Source organism: Poromitra crassiceps (assembly GCF_964638095.1).
Source record: "Poromitra crassiceps genome assembly, chromosome: 4".
NCBI classification, from domain to species: Eukaryota; Metazoa; Chordata; class Actinopteri; order Beryciformes; family Melamphaidae; genus Poromitra; species Poromitra crassiceps.
The window spans coordinates 16,338,892-16,350,684 of NC_139626.1; the positions used below are offsets into that span (position 1 = coordinate 16,338,892).

The 11,793-nt window shown below is 42.8% G+C and overlaps 1 protein-coding gene across 1 annotated transcript; it reads left to right on the forward strand.

Moving 5' to 3' along the window:
* Positions 1-366: 366 nt before the first annotated feature.
* LOC310775628 (transmembrane protein 238-like) lies at positions 367-1,611 on the forward strand (the record flags this gene model as incomplete). Its single annotated transcript, XM_083635785.1, has 2 exons — positions 367-579; positions 1,252-1,611. 2 exons carry the CDS (start codon positions 367-369, stop codon positions 1,609-1,611), a joined length of 573 nt encoding a protein of 190 aa, XP_083491911.1.
* Between the last annotated feature and the right edge of the window lie 10,182 nt (positions 1,612-11,793).

Here is an 11,793-nt window from a genome sequence, read left to right on the forward strand (position 1 = left end):
ACAAGAGAAACATAGAGGATGTACTGCACAACAGCGAAATCCACTTGCTCATCTTAGGATGAAGGTGATATGTTTTATTTATTATGTAACATTTTCTTGTTTGGGAAGTAGCGCTTCCTGGACTCTAAAGTTGTTTGTTTGATAGTGCTGTACTTAGGGGGCGTGCTCTGTAGGGCGTGCTCTGTACCTACTGGCTCCGGCTGGAGCCACCACCGCTGTTTATCATGAGGTCAAGGGGGGCGGGGTTTGGACACAGGTGAGCGCCACACAGGTGTAAACTGAGGAAATGTGCGCCCTGAAAAGCCAGTCAGGCTCGGCCGTGCCGCTAGTCTCTCTCCCTCTCTTCGCCGCACGGCACGGCAGGGCATGGCCCACAACAACTGCGTGGGCAAGTGCGGCCCGCTATTCGTCCTGGCCGTGGTGTTTGACATGGGCGGCCTGGCCATGCTGCTCGTCGGGATCTTCGCCAACCTCAACGTGGACGGCCGCTTCTACGGGGATTTCCTCATCTACACCGGTGCGCTCATTATCTTCGTCAGCCTGATCTGGTGGCTGCTGTGGTACACCGGGAACATCCAGGTATTGAAAAAAATACATGTAGCCTACATCTGTCAAAGGAGTAAAGTTGTGGAATAGTTCTGACAATTAATTAAAAATGTGTAGCCTAGTTCAATTGGCAAAAAAATAAAACAAAAAAATGATAAGGTGGTATCTTAAAATAAATAGGCTATAAAACTGAGGTATGCATTATTTTTTATTTTGCGATCATTTTTTATTTTATTTGAATCAAGCAAACATCACAATAACAAACACCAGAAAACAAGTTGTTATACATAATGTAAAAAAATAAGCAGAACAAAACAACTACAGCAAATAACATTCAATTTGCCTACAGTAGGCTACAGAAATCCAAAAGAAACCAAATGCAATAAAGTAACAAGTATACGCCTAATACAATACAAAGGAAAGAAAAAGAGCAGGTATGATCATTAGTCTATAATTGTATATGAAATACTTGGAACTTTTTATTTGTTTATGTTTATGTTTTGGCTTCTGTTTTGTTTTTAATCCAAGAAGATAATGTAAAAATGGTATAGACTGTAATAACCTTTTTGGTAATTTTCTTGTTTTTATTTTCCATTACATTTAATGCCTTTATTGTTATTTATGTATTTCTATGTAGGCCTACATACATTTTGGAAAACTGTTAAAGAGGACGTAAATAAATTACTAATACCACTACTACTATAGGTGTACGCAGATGACGCGGACCGGGGCACCCTGGACATCCACTTCACGCACTGGGCCAGGAAGCTGTCAGAGCGGCTGTCCAAGAGCGGCATGAGCCCGCTGGAAGCCGGGGAGAAGAAGAAGAGCCTGGGGAACGGCAAGGAGGTGAACGGGACGGTGCCCGCTCACGGGACGGTGCCCGCTCATGCCCCCACTCGGATTACATGGGAGAACAGCAGCAGCAGCGCTGTGTCGGGGCACGACAACATGGGCTATGATGGAGGAGGAGGGCCCACGGATAAAACGCTGGAGCTGGGGACTCTTCAGGGGTCAGACGTGGCACTGCACACGGCCCAGGACAAAGCAGAGAGACTCCTCTGACCAGAGCTGGTGTGTAGAACAAGAAAACAACACAAGACCCCTCACCCCCTGCACACGCACACACACACACACACACACACACACACACACACACACACACTCTATCTCACTCTCTGTCACACACGCACACACACTCACACTCTCTCTCTCACCCACACACTCTCTCACACACCCACACACTCTCTCTCACACTCTCTCTCTCACACACACACACACACACACACACACACACACACACACACACACACATGTGCACACACAACCTTTCCTTCATCAACATCTAAGCCCGGCTCACCTCAACATCCCTCTCTTCTCTCTGCAGTGTATGTTGGATCCACACACAAAATATTTTCCACCAATCTCTGTCTTTCTCTCTCTCTCTCTCTCTCTCTCTCTCTGTGTCTTTCTCTCTGTCTTTCTCTCTCTTTCTCTGTCTTTCTCTATCTGTCTGTGTGTTTGTCTCTAGATCTCTGTCTGCCTGTCTCTTTCTCTCGTTCTCTCAGTAGTGTGTGTGTGTGTGTGTGTGTGTGTGTGTGTGTGTGTGTGTGTGTGTGTGTGTGTGTGTCTGTCTCTTTGTGTGTCTCTCTCTCTCTCTCTCTCTCTCTCTCTCTCTGTCTCTCTTTTAGGGCTGGGTATCACCACTGATTTCCCGATTGGATACGATTGCAATACACAAGGTTCAGATTTGATTTCCGATACGATTCGATATCGATATTTCAGTTACAATATCAATTTTGCATGGATGTGAAAGAGATCTGGTTGCACTAAGAATCAAACAGGCTTAAAGCTTCAAGCATCCACAGGAAAAGGCATGAAAAGATCAATATCAGTTCTTTCAATTCATATCGGAACAATCTTTTCTTTAACCCAGCCCTTCTCTCTCTCTCTCTCTCTCTCTCTCTCTCTCTCTCTCTCTCTCTCTCTCTCTCTCTCTCTCTCTCTCCTGTCTCCCGTCTCCCACAGCTGACACCAGTAACGTGCTGTATTTCCTATAAAAGTAATGCAAGCCTATATGAAAAATGTATGATCCGCAGGAAAGACTAGGCCAAGAAAATAACTTGAATTCATAAATATTCAGCACAGTCCCCTGGTTTCACCCTGAACTCACTCCTCCCATCTCCCTAGTGTTGTTTTGCCTCGTCATTAGCATAAGCATCATCGTGTTTCTCCTCCAGTGCTGTTGGTAAATGTCCAGCATTATTGTCAGTGATCAGACAGAACCAGCCCACAGTTGTTATTATTATTATTATTATTTTTTTGTTATTATTATTGAGAGCCAAAGTGAATGTCACTTCCTGCCTTTCTCTGTGTACCAGCGTCTGAAAACATAATCGCGTTTGAATTGTGTCACGGCCCGGGGTACGCATATTATGTTTGTCAATGTAAAATATCACTTTGTAAGTCAAGAAAGTCGCAGTTTGTGGTAAAACTGTGGCACTATACGTTATAAATCACAAAGACTACACACAACCATGGCCGTAACTACCATTGAGAACACCAAGATCATGACCTCGGTATTTTCTTTAAAAAAAAATAGCCCCCGCCCCCAGATCTATTCATCTGTCATTGATGTTTTAAATCCCTCATAAATAACATGATATATGACATAGTTGATGTGTATATGTGAATATCACAAAGTGTGATATTCATCACACCATCTGGTGGGAGAGATGTCATGTATCATTATACAGTATATATATATATATATATATACATGACATCTCTCCCACCAGTCCGATGGTGTAATGAATATTGTGTGTACGAGAGGTGTAGTCGATTGACAAAAGTAAACCTTACGTTTCAGTTTGAGGACCAACTGCGACTTTCTCGACATGCATATTATCTTTTATTAAATTGACAAAATTCAAACGGGATACCAAAAAAAAGTAACGTCTGTCTCGTTGACCACCATTCATATTTTTTCAGACGCTGGTACACAGAGAAAGGCAGGAAGTGACGTTCACTTTGGCATTATTGTCAGTGATCAGACAGAAGCAACCCACGGTCATGAGGTATGGCTGCCCTCACACAGGCGGGATGCCCTAGGACCCCTATTGTTCACTTGCTCATGAATATCTCTAATAATAATGAACAAAAAATCTGTGAAAAGATCTTCAGTGGCCCTCGGCAGCTTTTAATGAACGAGCCACCATTTCTACTCACCTCCACAGTTGTGCGTTCTAGCCATCAGTTAAGGATTGCTTATAACTGGGTGGTGAGCCAGACACCCGTTGGGCTAAAAAGGCTCAATTGCATTTTAATGGGACCCAGCAGCACATATTGATTCAGTGGAATGGAATATACACTGCTCAAAAAATTAAGGGAACACTTAATGGTCACAGTATAACACCAAGTCAGTCAACCTTCAGATATCAACCTGTCCATTTAGGAAGCACAAGTGATTGTGAATCCATTTTAGCTGCTTTGGTGCAAATGAAAGTGACAACAGGTGCAATGGAGAGGTCACAGCAAGACAACCCCCAAAAAGGGAATGCTTTTGCATGTGGTGCCACAGACACTTGCTCTCTCCTTCCTGACTGATTGCAGTGGCGTGTGCGGATGTGCTGTCCTGGAGTGGCTGGACTGCCTGGTTGGGCTGCGGGTGCCACCTCATGCTGCTGCCGGTGGTGGGAGGGACACTGGCAGAGCACAAAACTAGAGAAGAATCAGTCAGGAAGGATAAGGAGAGAGCAATACACACTAATGAGGGTTTCCAACTTCCAATTGTGGAAGTTGGAAACCCTCATTAGTGTTTTGCTTGCACCTGTGTTTACCCTGCCTTTTCGACACAAAATGGCCCCTGTGAAAAGGATCAATTGCCTGTGGCCACCACATGCAAAAGCATTTCCTTTTTGGGGGTTGTCTTGCTTTGACCTCTCCATTGCACCTGTTGTCACTTTAATTTGCACCAAAGCAGCTAAAATGGATTCACAATCACTTGTGCTTCCTAAATGGACAGGTTGATATCTGAAGGTTGACTGACTTGGTGTTATACTGTGACCATTAAATGTTGCCTTAACCCAGCTAATGATCTTGATATGAAACTCTGGTCAGAAGAGCAAACACAAGGTATACCTTACTGTTAAATACCATTTGCTTTTAAGACAAAGGACTTTTTTCAGCCTGGGGACTCAGAACGTATAATCTTAACGGTTTTATCACTGGACATTCCTCTGATGAATGCAAGCCTCCACCTAAAGCCAACATGGCTATTGTCCGTGCCACCTGCTACGCTACATTATGAGCGATACATTGGGACGTTTGGTGATTAAATTTGACAGCGGCTTGCTTGAATAAATATTGGCACATGAAGACACAAAGCTCAGATGTTTAGCAAACATGATTTTCCCAGCAGGCAGGAACTGGCTGCAGTAAAAGTTGTGTAACACAGTGTTTGTCATCAGGCTCTTTATGAAGCATCCCAAAGAGAAACATGCAGGACAGTGGAATATGTTATACTGGAAACGGTGAGAGTCCAGTATTGATGCGACTTCAGTAGGGCTGGGCAATATCTCGATATTATATCGATATTGTGATATGAGACTAGCTATCATCTTAGATTTTGAAAATCGTAATATCCTGGTTTTAAAGGCTGTATTACAGTTAAGCCATGTCATTTTCTGAACTTACCAGACTGTTCTAGCTGTCTTATTATTTGCCTTGACCCACTTACTCATTATATCCACATGACTTATGATTATTTATCAAAAATCTCATCTCGTGTAAATATTTTGTGAAAGCACCAAGTTACAACTGAAGATTTAGCCCACTGTGTATCATACATCACCATTCAGCCTAAAAATACCAGGATATGATTTTTGGCCCATATCACCGAGTCCTAGATCTCGGTATAGGATTTGTTTGATCAGTTGTTGTTCATCATCACAGGCTGTAATTGAGAGTTCAGAAAATCTAGGTCTCTCCCAACAGGTGTTTGCATTTGGTAGAGCGGTGCCAGGCAGCCACCACAAAGGAATCAAACACACGGCATTTGAATACTGTGGCTTTTGTGCCGGAGAAATGAAAAGGACCCGTGACCGTGATGCTGCATGTCATGTGTGTGTTTTGTCTTGACTCTCGCTCTCCTCTCCTTCGCAGGGTGAAGTCTGGCCCTCTGGACTCCCTCCGTAGTGCTGCTGCTCTCCAAAACATCTCAAACAGGCTGAAAAACTTTGAGCCGAAGAACTGAAGACACTTTCATTAGAAGAGACTATTTCTCATTCAGGGAAAAGCCCTGCATCCACAGTAAGCGAAAAAGGGGCTGTGCACAGAAGCAGAGAAGGTCTTAAATTAACATGTACATAGCAAATTTCTATTTTTATGCGCCGACTTTGTGAATTTTTTTCGACTTTGTCTTTGAATAAAGTTTTCACAGAAACAGACGGGGTCATATCTCTTTGTGTGCTGCCACATAGAGTGCCTAAGTCACGCCCTCTTCCGGGCGTAAGGGAGTGAATTGCCCATTCATTTTGCCGTTGACGTTTCGTCAAGTCCTTCTAGAAAGAGTTTTACTTGGACAAACCAAGTGATTCGGGTACAGGATGAATCACGAGAGACCAGAGAACATTTGACTCGGACCAAAACACAAAAGGGCGGGGACATTTTGTTTGTTTTGGTCCGAGACTCCGAGTCAAATATTATATGGTCTCTTGTGATTCATCTCATACCAGAATCGCTTGGTTTGTCCAAGTAAAAGGACTTTACGAAATGTTCAATGGCAAAATGAATGGGGAATTCACTCCCTCAGACACCATGGGGAACCTGGAAGAGGGCGCGACTTAGGCACTGTATAGAGTCACTTTTAACATCTGATAGATGTCCATAGATGTTAGCGTGTCATCCTGGCTGACTGATAAGAAGAGTTTGATGGCTGATAACGACACGTTAAACACCCACATGGTGTGTTGTGCAATGGACTGGTGGGTTCAGTGGTTTCTCCTGCCTCCCTCCGTCTTCCTCGTCTGGTTTGATGAACTATTAAGTGTCACAGGAGGCTGTTTTACTCCATCGGCATCCATGATGTCGCTTTTTATGAAGGATGTATGAACCTCTGGTGTTCCATCACCCAGCTCTTACACTATTTCATCTGTGCAAAGATGTTTCAGGCTGAAAAGTGAGGCAACTATTTCCAGTCTTTCAAATCCACCTGTGGGCCAAAGATGAGGCAAGTTATGGATCTGTGGTCATGTAATAATATGTTCACGTAATGAAGATGTGTCCACACAAAAAAACTAGAGGCGGACCCTCGAGTCTGGTGTCATCATTAAAGAAATACATTTCCCAGACTTGGCTATGAGAAATATGCGAGATGCACAAGATAGGTGTTATCGAGAGGAATGTGAGCTGGGTTATAAAAGCGCTTCCTCTTCCTCCTCAGTCTCACCTCAGACCAACGAGACAGCATTGAGACGCATTTTTTCCCCGAGGAGAATTTCTGATCAATTTGATTTCACTATAAAAGAAAATCGCACATTGGACAGATACTGTAGCTTGTCCGAATAATTCCCTCAAACCGATCCTGCGGCTACGTATACGGAACTACTTCTGTCATGGATTACACTCCGTACCTCGGCCGCTGCATGCCGTTCTTCTTTGCTGCCATCTTCTTGGATGTGGCGGGCATCATCCTCTTCTTGGTTGGCATCTTTGCTCCCTTCAGCTTCTGGGATTTCCTGGTCCTCTCGGGACCCCTGGTCCTCTTCATCAGCTTGGCGTTCTGGATCATCTGGTACCTGACAAACATTGAGGTGTCCATGGAGGAGTTGCTCCCCAAATGAGATGCATGGCCTGGTGGGGGGGCTTCATTTGCAGCACAATGCACTTTCTGGACATGTCCACTTCCAAGGAACTGGAAGTGAAACTAAACCTGGCAGCAGCAGGTGCAGATCCAACCATTAGAACCAACCCAACCTCGAGGCATTTACAGCACAGGGAAAGAATTCCCTTTAACAGAGATCTATTCTTTTCTGGACTGGTGGATGTCTCGGTGTTGTTTTCTCACTGGATTATTCTGGGATCTTTGTACTTTTTTTTTTGCTTCATTGCCCAGAGTGATGGAATTTGAATCTGATAAGGCACCTGCACCCTGAAATCTTCAGAACTAATTGTTCATGATGGTCTGATTCTGTGATTTTCTGTTTAATAAGATGCTGTTTAATTTATTCTGTCAAATCAGGAAAACAATGGGATTAATCTGACCAATTTTTTTTTCCGTATTTTCCTTTGAAATACTGATGATTACTATGAAATCAGGAAAATAAATCGGTTATTTGTGTATTTCCACGTGATTTAGATCTCGACAATACTGGTAATCACTTGTTTATTCACTGTCTGTTTATTGATTTAGATAGAGGAGTTGTTTCTGATCATTCTCTGTGGTGATTTTCCTGTTGTGAAATCTGAGTACTGGTCGCTCAACCCATTCAATAGAAACCAGTCAAACTGGGTCCATTACTGGGGCAGGGAGTGCTCTCATTTTACAAGAAAGGTTTTGTGTGGGAAGGAAACGGGACACAAGCTTCTCCTGGAAATATCATAATGACATGGAAGATTTCCCCTCGTCCCACATTTACAGCCCGTTTCTGCACATTTGTTTCTGATCTGTGTCCTCATGTCCGAGCAGAAACTATGTGACACAACAGGTTTTTCTGTTGCCAGGCTAGACAGCGGACACACCCCTCTACAGTGTCTGATATTCAGACTTTACCCCCACAGTAATCCTCAGCTTTAATAATGCAAGCCACTACAATGGCCCTCAACAACAAGTCAAATAAGGAAGGACTGAGTCAACAAACAAGAGATACAAATTGTTTCACAATTGGAGATTCTATGTGCCTTTGATTTATTGATTTTGATGATTGGTTTGCTTGAAGAAAATACATGATATCAGATTTAACGCATGCACGCACGCACACACACACACACACACACACACACACACACACACACACACACACACGTTTTATATACAGATATGCATAAGACATATTTAGGCAAGCTCTTCCCAGCCTGCACCCTGGAAATAGCCTAGAGCTGCCATGATTAGTCGATTGTCAGAAAATTATTGTCTATTTTTATAATTGATTCATCGTTTAGACAAGGTTTTTAAGAAAATAAATACTAAAATGATCTTGTTCCAACTTCTTAAATGTGAATATTTTCTTGTTTTCCTTAGTCTTTGGGACTGTTGGTCAAGACAAAATAAGACATTTGAGGATGACATCTTGGGATTTGGGGAAAAGGTGAAGGACATTTTTCATTTTGTGATATCTTATAGACCAGACAACTCATCATCATTTCCTTTATTTTACCAGGTAGATTATTGAGAACACATTCTCTTTTACAATAATGACCAACTAATTGATTAGTCGAGACAATAATCAACTGATGAATCGATAATGATAATAATGGTTAGTAGCAGCCCTACCTGGAAGCAGAGATGCTCACAAGTCATTTTTTGCAAGTCCAAGTCAAGTCTCAAGTCTTTGAGCTAGAGTCCAAGTCAAGTCTCAAGTCTCTTATGGATGAGCGTTCTATCATCTGCTGCATGCCATCTGGTCTGCTTAGAACACTATAGCTAAAACTAAGGGATTCAAAGCATGTAGGCTACTGTATTATCCTCACTCCTTATCTATTAGCATACAATATCAGCATTGATTAGTTTACATTATTATTAGTAGACCTTTCCTTAATGTTAATACACACAAAAATAAAGATTGTTCACAAGTTCCAAATCTCAAGTCCAAGTCAAGTCTCAAGTCTTTCAGGACAAGTCTCAAGTCACTGTGTGTGTGACTAAGTGCGACTCAAGTCCAAGTCTCAAGTCCAAGTCCCCATCTCTGCCTGGAAGTCTTTGGAAATGTGTCATGACTAATTGATTACTGAGAAGTGCGTTACTGTTACCCGGGTGACATGTGACTCGGAGGTGTGACATGTGACTCGGAGGTGTCGGGATCGCTGTGTTTCTCCAGCGGCTTCGGTTTACACTTCACACCCAATGCGTGAGTTCCAGGACCTGTTGCCAGCCACACACACACACACACACACACACACACACACACACACACACACACACACAGTGTCAAGTTCAGTGTCAACTGAACTTGACACTGCTTCACTCAGCGCTGCGGTGACAAAGGGGAACAGGGATTAAGTTCTGCCCCATCGGGTCAATCAATGCCTGGGTGGTGTTGTGGGTCTGCCAGCGCCTCACACTCCAGCGGTCTGTTGTGTCCCTGGACGGGGCTTTACCCTCATTAAAAAGTACTGAATAACTACACAAAACCTACTTGTGTGGTGGTGACTGTACTGAATCACTACACAACACAAAACCTACTCGTGTGGTGGTGACTAGTTAGTGACACTAGGGTAGATTCTGCAGCTCTCCGAGCTGGCCCTGCAGCTCGCATTCGCAGCTCGGCCGCTGCGCGGCCTTGCCCACAGCTCGGCTGCTGTGTGGCCTTGCCTGCCCTATTGGCGCGCGCACAATGTCTCCCTCTCTCTCTCTGCCTCAGTCCCCCCCCCCCTCTCTCTCTCTCCCTCTCCTCTCTCTCCCTTTCCTCCCTCTCCCTCTGTCTCTCTCCCCCTCTTCTGTCCTCTACAGACTACTGGATTTATGACATCATCAGTGGGACAGACATCACTGGGATTTATGACATCACTGATGATGTCATCAGTGGATTTATGACATCACTGATTACATCATCACTGGGATTTGTGACATCACTGATGATGTCATCAGTGGGACAGAGAAACAGACAGAGCCCCATTATATACTGATGATGATGCATGAATGGTGCAGTGAATCTGTAGTTTATGATGAGTATGCTCACTGCAATTGTGCGCCGGTGATGTCACAATGTCAAGTGTGACCATTGACTTTATGACATGATCAGTGATGTCACTAGATCTGAGCATGCTACCTACATGTAAATTTTGTAAATTTAAAAGATAACTATGCATGTCGTTTGTCCTGAAACTGAAACGTATTAGGTTTGTTAATCGACTACATCTCATTGATTATTGTCCTAGACATTGTGACATCATCAAAGATCATGTCATCAGTGATGATGTCATCAGTTATGTCAGTTATGTCCCAACCGGTCACCACTGATGATGTCACAATGTATATGACTGATGACAGGGCTCGCAACATTAAAGGGTTGGCAGGTTTGCCATTGGCAACCAAACCATTTTTGAGAAATTGTCAAACAATACTTGGCCTTCGGTTGCCATCAGTGGTAACCACTTTCTTTTTATATTTAGCTAATTAACACTATCCCTCTGCCTCATAACAATTCATGTCAGGTGGGTAAAGTGGTTTGAGGTGGGTTTCCCCTCCACTATATCCCACATAGTCAGTCCTAAACTCACCAATACATCGAAGTTCAGACTGCTCAACTAGAGTGATGATGTTGATATAGCAATTAATAATATTCTATATCAGTCATTCAGTGTCGGTAGAGACCGAGACCTACTGTGTTCCTCACTGACTAAAAGTACATAAAAGTCTGAGATTTGATCTCCTTTGCACATTCACAATGAATCACATAACTGTTCAATTATGTTTTATATGAACTCTTCATTTAAAGGTCTAATGTGTCCCAGTGGCATTATGGAGGTGCTAACCTTCAAAGAATGTCATTAGTCTGAGTTTTAATGTCCCGTGATTGTGTCAATGGTGTTTCAGAGCCCCCCCCCCCCCCCCCCCCCTCATAACAACAATACAATTCAGATGGAAACACTGTGATACTTCAAGAAAACATGTTCTGGCTCAACACAAGTTTTTACAAGGTAAATGATACATAGTAAGTAGAATCAGCCTGATAAGCTATGTGAGGAATCAGATTTGTTATATGAGGCATAAATTAAGGCTTTTCTGAAAGTAGAGATCATAGGTGGTACAAATATTGACCTTATAATGATCACCAACTGGAGGTCATAGTTCATCTTCATTTTTATTTACCATTACTTCATAAACAATTAGACTAAGCATGACCTTTCTTACACAATGTGGCTGTAAGTCTTTCTAATTATACATTTACTCAAGTAATTATTGAAACATTTTACCACTATTACTGTACTGTGACTCAAAATTGTGTATGTTTTATTTGTAAACATTGTACTGATTAGAGTGATATTTGGTATTAACAATAAAATAATTTGTCCCATAACTGATAGGCT